An 18481-nucleotide genomic window follows, 5' to 3' on the forward strand; every position below is an offset into this window, starting at 1 on the left:
CAGGGGGGATGTAGGCGTTAGGTTTTTAGCCCAGATGCTTCTGAGTTCTTCTGAAGAAAACTGTTATTCACAATGAAGAGGGTACAATTAACAGCAAGACTGAAAGATCAGTCTCTTTCCTCTGCAATTCTGTGACAATCTTCGTGCATGGGCTGTTGGACAGGACTTTTAAGGCCTATTACACTACCTCACAACCAACTGAATAGACCTTTTGGATACAAAAGTTATTATAAAGGCAATCTTACCGAATCCCTCATGATGGTGAGAAAAGTTCTTTTGAAGAGGATACAGAATTGGGTTAGGCAGCTGGCAGAGAAGCTGTGGCAGCCTTCTGTGGAAGACGAATCCTGCAGAAACACATAAAAGAATAAACTTCTTTCTTTGCAGTATCTTGTTTAGTTTTCATTCACAAAACCCCACTCATCAGCTGAATGTGCCCAGAAACCTCCTCCATTGACCAAGGATTTAAATTCTCTTCCTCCCTCTCCAACCTCAACCCGTGCCCGTTAATTGTGATATACAAAATACCTCTTCAGAGGGCCGGTGCCAGAGGAAGGGATTCAACTCATTCTCACCACCAACATCCCTCTTGTATTCTGTGTCACATATCCTCTCCCGTACTGCCCTTACCAGCCGGCTGTTCTGGTCTCCATATTCACCAGATGCTACTTCCATAACTACAAAAAACAGAAACTAAGTTACTGGTTTACACGAGTGACTATTTACAAGCCTTATTATTACAGAATCACCGAATCACACAGAATCACAGAATGGTTTGTGTTGGAAGGGACCTTAAAGATCACCTAGTTCCAACCCCCCTGCCATGGGCAGGGACACCTCCCTCTAGACCAGGCTGCTCAAAGCCCCATCCAGCCTGGCCTTGAACACTGCCAGGGATGGGGCATCCACAGCTTCCTTGGACAACCTGTTCCAGTGCCTCACCACCCTCACAGTAAAGAATTTCTTCCTGATATCCAATCTAAATCTACTCTCTTTCAGTTTGAAACCATTACCCCATGTCCTATCATTACACTCCTTCACAAAGAGTCCCTCCCCATTTCTCCTGTAGGTCCCCTTCAGGTACTGGAAGGCTGCTATAAGGTCTCCCTGGAGTCCCCTGGAGCCTTCTCTTCTCCAGGCTGAACAACCCCAACTCTCTCAGCCTGTCCTCATAGCATGGGTGCTCCAGCCCTCTCATCATCTTTGTGGATCTCCGCTGGACCCGCTCCAACAGGTCCATGTCCTTCTTGTGCTGAGGACTCCAGAGCTGGACGCAGTACTCCAGGTAGGGTCTCACCAGAGTGGAGTAGAGGGGCAGAATCACCTCCCTCGACCGTACTTCTTTTCTCGCAGCCCAGGATGTGGTTGGCTTTCTGGGCTGTGAGTGCACATTGCTGGCTCATGTTGAGCTTCTCGTCCACCAGCACGCCCACATCCTTCTCCTCAGGGCTACTCTCAAGCCATTCTCTGCCCAGCGTGTATTTGTGCCTGGGATTGCCATGACCCAGGTGCAGGACCTTGCACTTGGCCTGGTTGAACTTCATGAGGTTTGCACAGGCCCACCCCTCAAGCCTGTCAAGGTCCCTCTGGATGGCATCCCTTCCCTCCAGTGTGACAACCACCGTGCCACACACAAGATCCCCTTGATTATCCTGTTGCACTGAGAGAAATAGGACTTTTGCGTAAAATAGGCTCTAAAATGCCACATGCAAATTCATAGGTATACACACATAATTTAAATGTATCTTTCTATAAATCTTCAGAGAGTTCTCTTCATCCCAGAAGCTAAATGAACTACTTCAGAGGAAAGGGAGTGAATATGAGATACTCTTGGTAATAAAAAATGACAAAAGTCTATTTTTGTGGTTCTTACTGATTCTTTGGAATTAAGAAACCACAGTGAAAAAACCCTCAATGTTATGAGCTGTACAATACCACAGTGATATTATTCAAGATAAAAAAACTAATGAAACACTAAACAATATGTTTTACCTTTCATTTTCTGGACCTAGACTTCCACTAGAGAGAAATATCCACTAAATTTTACCACTAGATGGCATTCAAATTACTTAGAAAAAATATGAATAATTTGATTTTTAATTTAGGTACATGTATGTACACACTGACATATGTATATAAGTACAAAAGTATAAAACACACTATGGCCCCCATTACCCTGAAGGTGCTAATCAAATAAAAAATAAATTAAATAAACTATTCAAATTGACCTTACCAAAATCTGCTGGATTGTGGTAGGTTGGGCAATTCAACCCCAAATCTCTCAAGTAAGGGACCAGGTTTACCACCTTCCCACGGTAAATGCATTGACCTTGACTTAAAACATAGAGCTGAAAAACAAGGCCAAAGAAAATAAAAAAGAAAAATGTGAAATAGCATCAAAATATTTGAACCTGCTACCCGTATGACAGCAACGCATGAACCTAATGACTTCTTGTCCCTGTGGGAAGAACACCCTTGGGAAGATTTGTCACCACTTAGAACTACCTTTGCATGGAATTACAACTAATGGAAAATGAAATACTTAAGGTTTGAATTCTGCAAACATTCACTCCAGGACTTAAAGCACATTAACACAGACACAGACTAATTCCAGCCCTAGACACATGCTGAAAACAGGCAAGAAACTGTATAGCCGAGCCATCTAATTTCCACACATTTTGGATATTTTGGGTTGGGAGACGAGGCTGGCGAATGTCGGAATGGAAGGAGAGGTGGAACAGCACAGTAATGGGAAACAGCTTGACTGTTCTTACTTTTAGCCACACTATTGACTTTAAATAAACCTCCTTGCCAGACTGGCAATCTGCAAGAGCTTGTTCACCTATGGTGTAGTGGGGTTTCTCTTAGTTCTCACAGGTCTAATTTAAGTTTCCTAAGAAGTAAATTTAAAATTAACCTAAACATGGATCGTCCAAATTCTGTTGTTAGGTTGAAGAAAATATTTCCAACTGAGTTCATTTAAATTATTGTTATTTCACATGAATAACTCTTCTGAATTTACACCTGTGTAGCTAGGATGAGAATGAGTACTAGCAACAATGCAGACATTGCACTAAAGCTCTCTTGCTCTTAAATAACCTCTCATTTACTTTACTGACAGTCCTGTGCCCAGAAGCAGTGGTGGGTGAAGGTATGAAAATCACAAATGCAATAATCAGAATTTCACAAACATACCAAACAGATTCTTTAAAAACATTACATTTAAGTATTGGAAATGGGCAGAGAAGAAGGAAAAAAACATAATAAAAAAGCATATTTTGCTCTTATTTATTTAATTCTTTATTTGGTTTGGAATCATAGACTAGAATTATTCATGTTTTTACTCAGAGAGTGTAGCCTTGAAAGGATAACCTACCTACACAACACAAAAAGAGAAAGAGTTTCAGAATCATACCTGATCAAACAACTCAAACAGTTTAGCACTGGGCTGGTGAATCGTGCAAATGATGGACCTGCCGCCCTGGGCTAAAGCCTTCATCAATGAGACAACCTGAAAACATGATGCACTATCCAAGCCACTGAATGAAAGGAAAGAAGTTGTTTGTTATCCACAGGTCCATAGGCACCACTCAAAACTAGCACACTTCAGTCTCCCACTATTATCCTTTCATAAATTTTCTCTGTAGCAGTTTAATTTTATCATATGCTAACCTTATGCTTGTATTTCTCCATCAGTCTTTTAATTAAGTTGGAAGCATGCCTGAGAATGAAAAATAGGAGTATTCTCAAAGCTGCCTTCGGGGACTTCTACATTTTAGGACTACAGATTTAAATGCTCCCAACTTTAATGAATAGATACATATTCATAGCTCTCCCAGATTCCTCCTAGACTGATCACAGAATTTGATTCTAAATATGCTACATTCATTATTAAAAGTCACACTTTAAAATACTTATATTCAAGCTATCTTTGCTCGAAAAAGAAAACTCATGTCACAATATGAAAATAATTTCCCCTGTCTCTCCCTTCCTGTTTCAGTTTCTGTCTCCCTTAAAAATTATTTATAGTCCCATAGTCCGACAGTTACAGCAATAACCCAAGGCACTAAGTACCCAAACCCAGTTATTCCTTGGGGCCTTATTCAGTACTTACAGGCAATACAAAATGAGCCTTTTCCAAGGACTTAGAGGTGAACAACCTTCCTGCAGCACTGTTCTACAATATAAAGTGATATTTGTCTACCTTCAATTTTTGGCCTTGAAGTACCTGGTTGGTTCATCAAAAAACATGACAGGAGGATTGTTCACCAGCTCCAAAGCAATGGCAAGACGCTTTCTCTGGCCTCCAGAAAGACTGCCAGTCCTCGTATTGGCACATGTCAGCAAACCAAGGGCTGTCAAGATTTCCTTTACCTAAAGGAAACACAACGATGTATGTCATTTAAATTTGTTAGCCCAAAAGAAAGCCTCTTTACTGATCTTCATGGAAAATGTAAACTATCTCATGACATTGTTTCACCATCCAAACACTGAAGCATTTTTCCATCTAACGTAGGAAAGCTGGATCTTAAATACTTATTAGATTCAGTGGGCTTCACAGCCTACCATCGACAAATTCGACCCAAATTCTATTTGTTCATCCTACATGACCTGTATGGAAGCCTTGCTTGTGAAAATGGAGTGGCAATCAGTTCTTCTATAGCACCCCTTGGATATGGCACCGATAACAAAAGAGCTTTGCAGCAAGTGAGGAGTCACTATACAGTGAAACCAAGAAGCTTCTTTCAATAGAACTTCTAGGCTGTATTTACAAGGGACTGGAAAAGCGTGTAACAAAAATCAGTGGTTTCTACTGAGCAATGACCTGGTCTCATCTCATCTGTTCTTCACAGTCTACTCTTTCAAGTACAGCCATTGATTTTAAGTGTTTTCATTCTCCTCAAAGCCAATTCAGTTGCACACATACTCTCAGATGTTTGGGACTTCCTCAAGGCACAGCCTCAGGAAGGGCACAGCTTGTCCCAGGGTCTTTGAAGCAAAAGGAGAACAACCTCAGCTGCTATGAGTTTTTCTGTTTCAGTGATTGCAGATCTAGCCTGGTACCCCTACATGAGGAAAAGAGCTCTTTGGCATCAGTAAAAATACAGATATGAAAATGGATGAATCCAAGCTATGTTCCTCAAGCAATTAAAACAATAAACATTGGTTAGCTACCTCTCTCATCCAGAGGGGAAAAAAACCAACAAACAGAACAAAACCCATCAACCCTTGTTCTCAAAGAGAAGCACCAGCCAAAATTTGGCTGGAACTCAGGACGAACTGAAGAGTTTATGACCTTTGGAAGAAGGGTCAGGCAACTTAGCAGGACTACAAGGATATTGTGAGGTCATGCAGGGAGAAAATCAGAAGGGCCAAACCCCAACTAGAACTTAATCTGGCTACTGCTGTGAAAAACAATAAAAAATGTTTCTAGAAATACGTTAGCAACAAAAGGAGGGCTAAGGAGAATCTCCATCCTTTTTTGGATGCAGAGGGAAAACATAGTGACAAAGGATAAGGAAAAGGCTGAGGTACTTAACACCTTCTTTGCTCAGTTTTTAAGAGTAAGACCAGTTGTTATTGGGATGCCCAGCCCCCTGAGCTGGAACACGGGGATGGGGAGCAGAATGAAGCCCCTATCATCCAAGAGGAAATGGTTAGTGACCTGCCACGCCACTTAGACGTATACAAGTCTATGGGGCCGGATGGGATCTACCCAAGGGTACTGAGGGAGATGGCATAAGTGCTCACCAAGCCGCTTTCCATCATTTATTAGCAGTCCTGGCTGACCAGGGTGGTCCCAGTTGACTGGAAGTTAGCGAATGTGATGCCCATCCACAAGAAGGGCAGCAAGGAAGATACAGGGAAATACAGGCCTGTCAGTCTGAGCTCGGTGTCAGGGAAGGTTATGGAGCAGATCATCTTGAGTGACAACATGCAGTGCATATAGGACAGCCAGGCAATCAGGCCCAGTCAGCATGGGTTTACGAAAGGCAGGTCCTGCTTGACCAACCTGATCTTCTATGACAAGGTCACCCACTTGGTGGATGAGGGAAAGGCTGTGGAGGTTGTTTACCTGGACTTAAGTAAAGCCTTTGACACCATTTCCCACAGCATTCTCCTGGAGAAGCTGGCTGCTCACGGCTTGGAAGAGCATATGCTTCGCATGGTAAAAAACTAGCTGGAGGGCCGGGCTCGAAGAGTTGTGGTGAATGGAGTTAAATCCAGTTGGCAGCCAGTCATGAATGGTGTCCCCCAGGGCTCAGTATTTGGGCCTGTTCTGTTCAATATCTTTATCAGTGATCTGGACGAGAGGATCGAGCGCACCCTCAGTAAGTTTGCAGAAGACACGTAATTGGACAGGAGTGTCGATCTGCTTGAGGGTAGAAAGGACCTACAGAGGGATATGGACAGGGTGCATCAATGGACCGAGGCCAATGGTATGAGGTTCAACAAGGCCAAATGCTGGGTCCTGCACTTGGGTCACAACAACCCCATGCAGTGCTACAGGCTTGGGGAAGAGTGTCTGGAAAGCTGCCCAGTGGAAAAGGACCTGGGGATGTTGGACAATTGCTGGCTGAATATGAGATGGCAGTGTGCCCAGGTGGCCAAGAAGGACAACTGCGTCCTGGCTTGTTGGTGTGCCCAGTGTGCCCACTGGTAACCAGTGTGCCCAGCAGGACTAGGAAAGCGGTCGTCCCCCTGAAGTCAACACTGGTGAGGCTGCACCTCAAATACTGTGTTCAGTTTTGGGCCCCTCACTACAAGAAAGACATTGAGGTGCTGGGGCTTGTCCAGAGAAGAGCAACGAAGCTGGTGGGGGGTCTGGAGCACAAGTCTTATGAGGAGCGTCTGAGGGAGCCGGGGTTGTTTAGCCTGGAGAAAAGGAGCCTGAGGGGAGACCTTATCGCTCTGTACAACCACCTGAAAGGAGGTTTTAGCGAGGTGGGGGTCAGACTCTTCTCCCGAGTAACAAGCGATAGGACGAGAAGAAATGGCCTCAAGTTGCACCAAAGGAGGTTTACATTGGGTATTCAGAAAAATTTCTTCAGTGAAAGGGTTGTCAAACCCTGGAACAGACTGCCCAGAGTCACCATTGCTGGAGATATTTAAAAGGTATGTAGATGGGGTACTTAGAGACACGCATGGTAGACTTAGCAGCGTTAGGTTAACGGATGGACTTGATGATCTTAAAGGTCTTTTCCAACCTAAACAATTCTATGATTATCTGATAAATACCTCCTTCCCTTTATCTCTAGGAAGGCTGCTATGGGACATGGGCAGGACAATCTAGGTCAACTAGATACCTAAAGTGTGGTTCACTGGAGTTTTTTCACTTGTCCCTGTTTTAAACAAGCATCGGTAATCTTGCTAACACAAGTGCATAAATTAATAAAATTTATCTATGATAAACATTTACAATTTACAACAATAAAACAAATTATCTAGTCCAGCACAGGCCAGTAACACTAACCAGAACATCACTGCCCTTCTGATAGGTGCTGAATAAATGCAAACAGCACAGTTTTTTCCTCAAAGAGCTGTTTGTAATTACAGTGACAGTGTGAACAAATGAATTAACTTGCTTGCCATAACTTACTAAAGTGTAAATGAATTAAGACTTTCAAAGTGCAAATAAAATTAACAGCTGTTTCTAAATAAATGTATTTTCCAATAAAAAAATCTGTGTTTAGCTTATTTAAAAAAAAAAAAAAGTATTTGAGAGAATCAAAGCAATCTTAAGCTACCAAACATATGTTGATTCCTGTTAAGTTTACCTCTCTGGAGCTTGCTCTGATTTTCAAGGATTCTCTGAGACTGAAGAAATGCCAAATGTTCCAATTTGGAAATATATATGGACAAAATGTCTGCTCTAAAGTTGTCGTAGTTTTCACATTTCAGGCAAAGCACATGCTTTTCACCATGCAGGACAGAAGCGGTTTCACCTTCCCCTTTATAAACCTCTGCTTAAGAACCACATGCCAGCTATTGCCAGAGGTGTCTTTTCCTAGAATAAGAGACCCCTCTGAAATGGTTAAGTCCAGAAGGTCAAGTTGAAGCCTCCATCAGATACAAAAAATGGATTAAACTTGCATCTGGGGAAGAGCAGGAAGCCTCTCATATTCCTGAGACAGTAGGCCACAACATGCCCATGGTCCACCCCCACTCCTGTGTCCCCTCATCTCCTCCTCCCTCCTGCACAACTTGGTTTCAGTTGAGTCCTGCAAGGTGGCTTCTCCCAGTCACCTGCATGATTTCCTCATTTGCCCACGGAGAGTATCCTCAGTGCATGGCTTTAGGAGCACAAAATGCACCAAAATGAAAACCTCATCCTTCTATTTATGAAAAAGAACACTAAAAAATCATGGAAAGCTCAAAACTTGAATTTTACAGGACAGAGCACAGCAAAAACATTGGGAGCTTCCTATACCAGAAGTAACTCCCTTTTCATTGGTGGGACACTGAGTTGCTAAGCCACTAGTAGACTTGGCCAGAGTAACAGACATGTCCCTAGTGAAAGTAGAAGGAGCAGCCAGCTTTCTTGGAAGGTAAATCTCAATGTTAGCCATGGGGCCATGTTATCACATGAGCACCATCAGCCCTCAACATAACCCCCAGGTAACAGAGGCTTCCTCCTTGGGGAGGCAGTGTATGAGAGATCATACTGCCTCCTTGGTGGTTTCCTTCTTATGCTGGACTGAAACATAGCCTGAGGCCAGTCAAAACACCTTCAAACATTTTCCGAGCTACTGTTTCGCTTTTCTCAACTCTCTCAACACGAACCATCTCTGCTTTCACCACTGCCATGATTTTTTGTTTATACTTAGCTGCAGGCATTATCCTCCCCGTCCTTGGGCATACATGTGTTCCGTGAAAAGGGGCAAAGCGATTTTGGCAGAAGATAAACCCCCTTGCGTTCTAACACTCCTCGCCGAGGTGGGAGGTGAGGTGCGGCTAGGTTTAAATTCTGAGTGATGCCCAATTCATCACTATCAGTCCAATCGCGTTTCATATGTACGAAACTTACGATTTGGATACACTAATAGTGGACTGCACCTTCAGTCTAGTCGTGCTCATGAACTAGCATGGCCACTCCCGAGTCTTTGGTCGCGTTCAGTGAGAAACCGAAACGACTAGCTACTTAAACAGTGCAGTTTATTTTAACAACAGATATAGAGGTTCTTAGGATTGCCAGCAATAAATACACTGTCTGCAAAGCACGTGCAAATAAAGATATTTTTAAGTACACAAAATGCGCGACAAAGTTATAAACCATACAGCCTGGCTATAAATGCAGGAGAGAGATTCTCTAGAGAGATTTCTAAGTTCCCCGAGGAAACACTCGGTATAATCTAAGCCTTACCCAAAGGCGTTCCTATTGGGGGTAAGAAAGGCTCAGCCCGTCGACTGGTTCCAGAAGTCACTAATGGAGTTCTCCTGGCTTGTTCGCGATGGCGTCTTCCCCAATATCCCCCCTCTCTCGGGCTATTTTTACACTATTTTTTTATCTTCAAAGTGGAGTTTGAGTGACTTTAGTCATAAATACTTTTATTATGATTGGTGTACTCAAGGAGGAGTGGTTGCACCTTGGGGGTGGGTAGCCTCCGGGATGGAGGTGTGTTTTGGTACATTGTAATGAGCAAAGTTCACACAAAGGACAGCATTTCATCAAAATTTGACGAAATGTTGGCTCGGTAGTGAGTAGGGACGCTTATCCGTTTCGTAGTAAGCAAGTAGGCAGCTTATCTGTTCCATAGTACCATCTCGTTCCCATATCTGCTATTCATCACAAGGAAAGGCCACAGAACAATCACGTTCCATTCCATCCCATCCCTCGTGTAGTTTCGCAAACAACCTTGTACAGGGAATCACAGATGTTGCATTCTTCGTGTGCCAGCTGCGGCTGTATTCTACCTCAGAAGCCTCTTGATTTTATGATTTTCCTTAATGTGTGAACAATGCTGTACTTTACTTTTGTATTCTTGGCCAATTTAGTAAGTATTCCACAACATGGTTTCGAAACACACTGTGGAGCACCAAACTGTTCCACTTCTAGGCTTTGGCATGCTCTGGTAACTCCAGCTGAGCAGAGCCTGAACTCTGACTGTCCTTAGGAATACACAGGCCCAGGCATTTTAAGTGAAAATACGTGTGTAGAAAGGACACATTTCCAGCCCTTTAAAGTATAAATGAGGTAACCAAATTCAGTTGAGAAAGCCGCCTCATGGACAAGTTAACACGTCAGAAGCCATTTTGTCTGGTCACACAGCTCCACGGTATTTTCTTTAAAAGGACAGCCCTGTGTCAGCTCAAATGATGGGCAGGAATCGTGGCACTCAGATGGGTGAGAGGAGCACACTTCCTAGTGCAGGTCCAGCTGGGTTATAGGTCTCCATGGACAAAAACACACCAGGATTTTTCATCCACTCAGGACAGTCATATGTCAGCTGCAGGCAGAAGCAGGACAGTGCAGCAAATGCGCAGAAGTAAATTGTGTAACTCATTCCCAGTGTTTTAGAAAAGATACGTGCATGTTTTAGCCTGGTTTCCTACTCGTCCAAACCTTGGTCACTCAACACAGCTTCAAAATATATTAATCTGTATCTTAACTGCAACCGCATTAACTTGTTCGGTGCAACAATATGCCCACTAGCACAGCCACAAAGACCAACGCTTCCAAACATGAGCACAGAAGATCAGAGCTGCTGAGTTTTTCATTAGTCCTTGGAAAAATTAAGGCCTACACTCACCATTGTCACACATGACTGATTTATCTCGACACATACAAGATGCCTGAGCCCTCAGACGTGCATGTAAGAGAATCTAAGGTGATAAAGTACATTAAAAGGAATCCTACGAAACCTGTAAATTCATTTCAGTAGATCCTTTACAATTATATACTCAATCTCATACTGAAAGCAACTTTCATAGAAACTGTAGCAAATGTTCCTTCCTAATGATACTGGTCAACTTTGAGGTTATAATTTATTCAATCATTACAAGTGCAATGCAATTCAATAATAGATAAAAACAACAGCTTTCTGGAGCTCACTTCATGGACCTCTTGGGCATCCCCAAAAATTCTCAGTTTGATGGACAACATACATACCATTTCTCTTCTGCCTTCATCTTTCTCTTGAAGTTTCAGATGAGCAGATACCTGGAATGCAATGCAATGGAATTTGATTTTGAAACGATTTGAAGCACAACAACCAGTTACAGTGGATGTCTCAGGCCCAACATCCCAATGTACCATTTAAACAACTTCTTTCAACCCAGTCTCAGGGAAATTTAAGTTGAACTATAATGTTCAAATGACAAGCACCACATATGCCAGTGCAACAGGTAACTGAGTATAATCTGACTTAAACAATCACTCAAGCATCGGACAAAAAGTGCATTAGAAAGAAAGGCCGTTCTGCAAATCAAAGAGCTTGAGAGGAAGATGGAATAGTCATGTTTTTTGCATAGCCACTAACTTCCCAGGCAATGCTAGAATCACAGTTTATTTGTCCTTCATCTGTATCATAAGTACAACCAAAAAACTCTGCCATTCTCCAGGATGCCAACAAATAAGTAGAGAAATAAACAGTCTTATGAAAGATGTCATCTGCTGTCCTAAGAGGCAGCTCCACAAAACATTATGATTAACCCTTATTAGAAGCAATTAAACTGTTAAGTAATTATTTTTGTCAGAGCCTTGGCTGATTAATTTATACAGCAAGTATCATCTGGGCCCAATTCTACAAAAGTGGTCCTATGGGATTCTGACTACAATGTTCAAGTAAACAAAAGAGAACTTCCTCACAGAGAAGGGCCTCTGCAGAAGATAAGCCACGTAAAACTAGTGATTTCTTTTGGCCTTAAAATTTGTGAATTGATGCTGGCATGCAGTGTGAGTAACCTTAGCTTTATTTTGATAACATCCTCTGAGAAAAACTGGATCACTTCTCAAACTGGGCAACAGGCACTTCTAGACTGATTGGTCAAGCTGTCAATTAGTACACTTCTTGATGCTACGAAAACCAGTAAGAATTTGCATTGCCTTGGGATTATTTTGTTCCTGTTTTCCTGTGAAGAACTGGAAGAGATTTTATACAATGCCTTTACTAAAGAAAAGGCACAAAAGAGTAGAAGTAGCAGAGAGACCATGCTCAAGTCAAAACAGCACTTTGCAGCCAGAACATGGAAGATGGGGAGAAAGGGAGAGACACAACCACCATCCAAGAAAAGATATGGTCAAAGGCTCATTCTGTGCAGAACTGTAGGTTCCATTCTCTGAGAGGTCTACAGAGTACAGGCTTTAGATTTTCTTCCGAATCATAATGCTGGTCACAAACTGAAAACCATAATGCTAAAGAAGCTCAGACAACCCCTAGAAGGATGAGCCTGAAATGGAATTCAAGACATCATCGAAGTCCAAGCACCTTCATTGCATGGAATCAAATAGAGTTAATGGTTCATGGCATTACCAGGAAGACAAGAAAATGTGCACAATACACAAACATTTTTCCATTTTCTCCCGCCCTAATAAATTAGAGCCAGAAACAAAGCTCACCATCATAGCTTCCTGGACAGTCAGATGAGGAAGGAGCATGTCATCTTGCATGATGTAGCAGGAGACTTTGCGAAAAGAGCGCAGGTCACGAGGCTGTCCATTGATGAGAATTTCTCCTTTCATTCCTGTCTCTCTGAAATGAACCAAGGAAATAACCAGGGGTGAATCTTCCGTTCATTTGTACTGTCACAGCTCTCAGTATGTGGAATTCTTACGTAATTATTGCCCAGTATGGAATACAAGTGACACAGTGAATAGAAACTAATGTATTTCACGATTATGCTCTCTTTCATGAGAGGCTTCATGCAATTTTGCTGAAAATTTTACTTCAAGTTAGGACAAAATGTGTGCTGTCTTACATGAATGTCTGAAAAAACATTAAGCTATTCAAGTGATTTTTTTTAGGTTTCTTTATCCTGTTCCTTATGCTCTAATGACAACAACACAGAAACACTTTGTATTTGCCCATACAATAGGGGATTCAGGAAGATGGACCACAGTCGCTTCACACATTGCAGTTTGGTCAAGAAGACATCAACATTATGAAAGCGACTAAGAAGGGTCATTTTTTTCAAATGCTTATAAAATGTGATTTAAAAATACCACAAACATAAGACACTGAGTCAGATTTGTTACACAGCTAGAAAGGAGAATTTTTTGTGTGTTTTGGACTTTAAATTGCTTCCTATTTTTGGATCTGACTTGTTAACAGATAAATCCTAAGTGACTAGAACAGGAAAAACGAAAAAAAAATATCAGCAATAAGAATCCAATTAAAAATCTGTGAATTACCCATTTTCTATAAACAAAGGGTAAGATTTCTTCAGCTGTTGTATCCAAGGAGCTATCATGCCAGGTGATCTTATCTTACTTGGGATTTTCATTGTTACTGACCTGTATCCTGCCAGAATGTTCATAAGTGTTGACTTCCCAGCTCCCGAAGGACCCATAATTGCAACAAGTTCTCCACTGCTGAACTTCCCTGAAATTCCTTTCAAAAGGGTCTTATAACCTGAAAGAAGAAAGAAAAGTTCACTGAACCCTTCACAATCATGTCTGGTGGGCAATGGAAGTTTATTTCCTCTAAACAATGATGACAAATAGGCATTAGCAGGTACCTACTAAAAGGCTGATGCTAAGATCAGCACACTGCAAAAACTATCAAAAGCCAAATTCTGAGTGGGAGCAGCATCCTCCTCCCACTACGTAAGTAGTACTGTGGGTTTACAGGATCACACACTCTTGGATTCACTCTAGGAAAATTTTCAAACAGGGCTAAGAAGCCTTGCTGCCATTTGATAAGTGTCTTCTTGGAGTATGTTACTAGGATGCTGATGTCTCCCTTACTGCACCTAATACTCCACGGCTAACGTAAGTCCACAGCTTTGGAACAGACCACCCTCCGATTACTGCAGCTTCAATGCCAAAATTCTGCCCTCTCACCAAAACAACAACTTCTTGGAGAGTGATAGCCATGATCTAAAAAGCAAAGCCCTATGCATTTGTTCATTCCCCACTAAAAGAGGTATGACAAGAAACACAGCAAAAGGAGACATACAGGAAAAGACAGTCCTGCTTCATTCTCTTATCATAAGGATTCTCTTATCATATATATAATATAAAGGCTTGTCTAGGCAGGGAGACTGACCACAATAACTCTATAAAAATAATTCCTAAAGAAATGCTTATTCCAGATTAAGAACATACTGGGTTTTTTCCCATTTAGATTAATCCACTTCACAAGATCATGCCACAATAAATATGTCGTTAGGCAAAGCTGTTTTAGTATTCTAGACAATACCAACTTCAAGTATTTCACCTTATTCCTAAATAAATTACCCTTGTCAATTAACCTTAATTTAAAGCCCCAAATTCCGTGTTACTCCAGGTGTCTGAAAACTGGCCTCCAAGGAGAATTCCAGATTTGGACTTACTTGTATCCACCTTGTCCTGCATGATGCCCATTTTAAGGCATAATGACTGGGTGGGGAGGGTGGAGAGAGCCCTGACCGGCATTCAAACTTTTCAGGATCTCTTTCCATTTTATTATTTTGCTTGTTTACTCTAATTTAATTACCGGTACTTTTAGTTAAAACTTTTAATAATAAAAAAAGTTAAGTAAGGTGTCAAAAAACAATCTTATATGTTGAAAATATTTCTGTAATTGAATTAAAACCAACACAGATGGGTGGAAGATCCATTTGCATGCAGTGATGGGATTTGGCAGTTCATTTTGCCATACTGGTGTATATACAGGCAGCATTTATATGCCACATGTAAACCACGCCAGTGCTATCAATTATCATTAGCATAAGCTGCAGCTGGAACACTGAAATACTGTAAAAAAAACCCCACCTTGTCTGCAAGCTCCTAGAAAATGAATGGCGGATTATCTTCTCTTTCTTCCTAACTCCTTCCTTTCTTGGTTCCCTTTATCCGGGCTTAGCATTCTCTTTAAATTTTCTTCTTTTCTCTAGTCTCCATTCACACCTTTGCAATGCCACAGAGAGCAAACTTTTGTACAAAAACATTGATGTCATGCTGCCATGGGACCTCTCAAACTCACAGCCAATACTCTTCTCCAAGCATTCCCCAGCCCAGGAGAAAAGCAGTAGCCACAAAAAGTCTCTCTAGAAATATTTGGTCCCTCCGTTTTTATGGCAAACGTCTTAGAAAATGTAACTGACCAAATGTATCAAAATGACAGTTTGCTTGAGTACCTTTTTTTAAACAGGCCAGTAATTTTTCACTCTAAAATCTTGTTCCGGACCTGAAAGAAACAACTTGTTTGGAAGCTACAAGATACCATGGGTATGAAAACAGCAGTGTATTCACACTGCCTGTTTATGGAGCAAGTCCTAAGAACAAAAGCAAAGACAATCTATTAAAAGGAACATCTATTTCAAAGACAGAAATCCATGGCACCTCGACAAGGCCTAACAAGCTTGTCCCTCGCGCCAATGTCACCACCTTTTGAAAATTAGCATTTGAAAGAAAAGAGCAAGGAAGAGATAAGACCTTTCAAACATGACAATATTCGCTTAATGGGACCTATAGAGACAAAGTACTTCATACAATCCTTTAAGTGTAATGAGAACCAGCTACCTCCCAAGCCTATGAAATTTTTAAGGGACTCAAACATCAGACTTTACCACCATTTATTTGCATTATGCACAGACCCACCACACACACATGTCTGGCTGGGAAACTCTCTCACACTGGTCAAAAGCCGGCCAAGTTGGCCTGTCATTAACTTCCACTGGGATAGAATTTCCTTCACCGGGTCCCACATGTTGTGTACGGGATAAAGTACTCACTGGTGTCTGTCTCTATTCTGTCTGCCCCACAAAGCACTTCAACATGATGGAACGACCCAGATTTCCAGGGCAAAAGGTTCTTGTCAGAGTTCTGTAATAGTCAGCCCATCATGAGCGCCAAGGTTAGGACAGTAAATATTGCACAAACTTATAGGGGAGCGTAAAGAATGTGTACAGCCATGAATACTGAGGGAGGTACAAGCTAAAATACACGCTCATCATCTGAAAACATGTATCAAGATATGCACAATTACCTAAAATTGAAGCCTTTCCTCTCACTATATATGACTGCGAGATTTAACGCTACATCCATTAAAGTCACTTTTCCAAACATCATTTCACAAATGATAATCAGTTTACCTTTAATTGCAATATCTTCCCCCTCATTACCTGCACTTGTTTCTGCCCCACTGATGCAGATTTCCATTTTCAGTAGCCTGCACACCATGCTAAATCTGAGCGGGATACATCTCTGAAACTCATTTGCAAAACAGTAGAGAAATATGATTTAAGAAGAAATAGAAAAAAACCTATGAATTTTAGATCAGGATCCCAATCATTGGCATTTGAAGTTGCTACAAACTCAAAAACCATCTCTTCTTTTGACTGGAAGCACATAAGAAGCCTTTCTATTACAAAGGTTAATTTAGCAAACCCACAAAAAGATTTGACACTGTAGCAATAGCGTGGTGCCCAGTATAATCCTTTATAAGGAATTAAAGTCCATAAGTAACTACAGTCTTCTCTTTCAGAATATTGAGGCTAATCTTTAACTGAATCAGTTGACCTAAAACTTCTATATTGGGCCACATGTCTTTCACGAGAAACAGATTATGCATTTGGAGGGGATTGTATTCTTACAGTACAGGGACTGTTTCACATCCATCTGCCGTATATTAGGAATTTCTGACCACCTTCAATCCCGGTCTACCTGGCCTACCTGATTTTCCTCAGACGACCAGTTCGTGGTTCGTGCAGCAAGGAGTTTCGGTACCCCAGCATTTAATGAAAGGCTGAACCTCAAAGCAAACTCACCCCAAGACTGATGCATATTGCGGGCCATTCAGTTTGAGCACCACAGCGGCTGTCTCCTTTTGGACGGGACTTACATCAAGATTGAGTTTAGCATCATGACTTTCAGGCATTTTTCTTAAAATTGCTTTGATTTCCAATGGAAAATAGCTTGGATCCTTTCCAATGTCCCCTCCTGGAGTTACTGCAACCTCACCCTTAAAAATATATTCAGGGGCTGATGCCCATAGGAATCCAAATACCAGTTTTCAAGAACTACTTAAAATATGAATTTGTCAACAGGACATCAATACACTATCATCAACCAAAGCAAGCACTCAGCAACTTTCTCAGTCGAACCCACTAAAAATAGAATACCAAAAGTAAGAAGTCAAAACTGAAAGAGAAAATTCCAAGTGATGCAAAAACTTTTGGTGTTAATTTCACCTCACATTACATTCCAGAGTCCCACTGCTTCTCCCGGAGAAGCGAAATGTGTTTCATTTTCCCATGTTAGGATTTCTCACGGAAAGCAAACTCCAGGCACTGTGATATTAGACCAGGTTCACAGCCAGAAACACATGACCGGCCTGAACAGACCCCCATTCAAGAGGCGGATTTCCTTCCCTGCCTGGCTGCAGCACAAAGCCCCCACAGCAGCCCATTGTTTAATGAGCTGATCGAGGGTGACCTCTTGTATTTATGAAGAGAGCAGGAGAGCTCTCATTGCTCAAGTCACCAAAATTTCTTGCTAATGGATTCAGCAAGGGAGAAACGGGCTGGTGTTTTTTTCTGCTTCCTCATGGATTCTACAAGGATTTCTGGGGAGATTTGGGTTTATCATTCTCACAAAGAATTATGATTAATCTGGAAAAAAGCAAGCCACCTCCTCCCCAGGCTTAGGGTAGGAGCGCCTGCTTCAGAATGTGTCTGAATCAGCACCAAAAAAAACCCCACAACCAAAACTCACTCCTACCCTTACAGAGAATTTCCTCAGGTAAATACCATCTCCAGGTTTTTGACTAAAATGCTTCATTCATTTGCATTTCATTGCCAGGAACATACTCATGTAGTACTCAGCGAAATGTCACACAGACTCCTAGAAGTTTCTAGGGGTTGTAGCCTAATTTTGCGTCCATCAATAGGCACCAAGAGCCCGTCTCGGGTCCCGGGTGAGCACAGCAGGCTTTCCCCGCTCACTGCAACTGGAGCAGGATTTGCCCTTCCCAATAGATCTGAACTGTGTCACTTTCATCACAATCTCTTCTGAAGGTAGGAAATAGCTGTTGGCACCCTGGAAGTACCCCTGGCCTGAAACTGCTCAAAGGTTTCTCAGAAAATTCACTATAGCAAATAGGAAACATAAAAAAAATCAGCTCAAACAGAGTTTGGCAAAATTATAAATGACAGAAAACCGACCCACAAAATAAGCAGCATTTTGCACTTAAAAATCAAAACCAAAGGCATCATAACCTGCTCTTTCCACACTTCCTACCTGCAGCCAGGTAGAATTGCACCATTTCTTTATTAAAAATTTTTATAGAAGTACTACATTTCATCTTTTTGTGATGCTTTTTTGGATGGGATGTGATTT

The 18481-nt window shown here is 41.7% G+C and overlaps 1 protein-coding gene across 1 annotated transcript in view; it reads right to left on the reverse strand.

Annotated features, from left to right (window-relative positions):
• Positions 1-18481, reverse strand: part of ABCG1 (ATP binding cassette subfamily G member 1) — a 64411-nt gene that overhangs the window by 16006 nt on the left and 29924 nt on the right. Inside the window, exons 3-10 of the mRNA XM_054186927.1 lie at positions 13454-13571; positions 12560-12692; positions 11111-11161; positions 4229-4374; positions 3416-3539; positions 2234-2348; positions 529-677; positions 246-347 (exon numbers count right to left, since the gene is read on the reverse strand). Coding sequence (XP_054042902.1) covers positions 246-347; positions 529-677; positions 2234-2348; positions 3416-3539; positions 4229-4374; positions 11111-11161; positions 12560-12692; positions 13454-13571 — 938 coding nt within the window. The remainder of the gene's footprint in view (positions 1-245; positions 348-528; positions 678-2233; positions 2349-3415; positions 3540-4228; positions 4375-11110; positions 11162-12559; positions 12693-13453; positions 13572-18481) is intronic.

This window comes from Rissa tridactyla, chromosome 1 (assembly GCF_028500815.1).
Source record: "Rissa tridactyla isolate bRisTri1 chromosome 1, bRisTri1.patW.cur.20221130, whole genome shotgun sequence".
Lineage (NCBI taxonomy): Eukaryota > Metazoa > Chordata > Aves > Charadriiformes > Laridae > Rissa > Rissa tridactyla.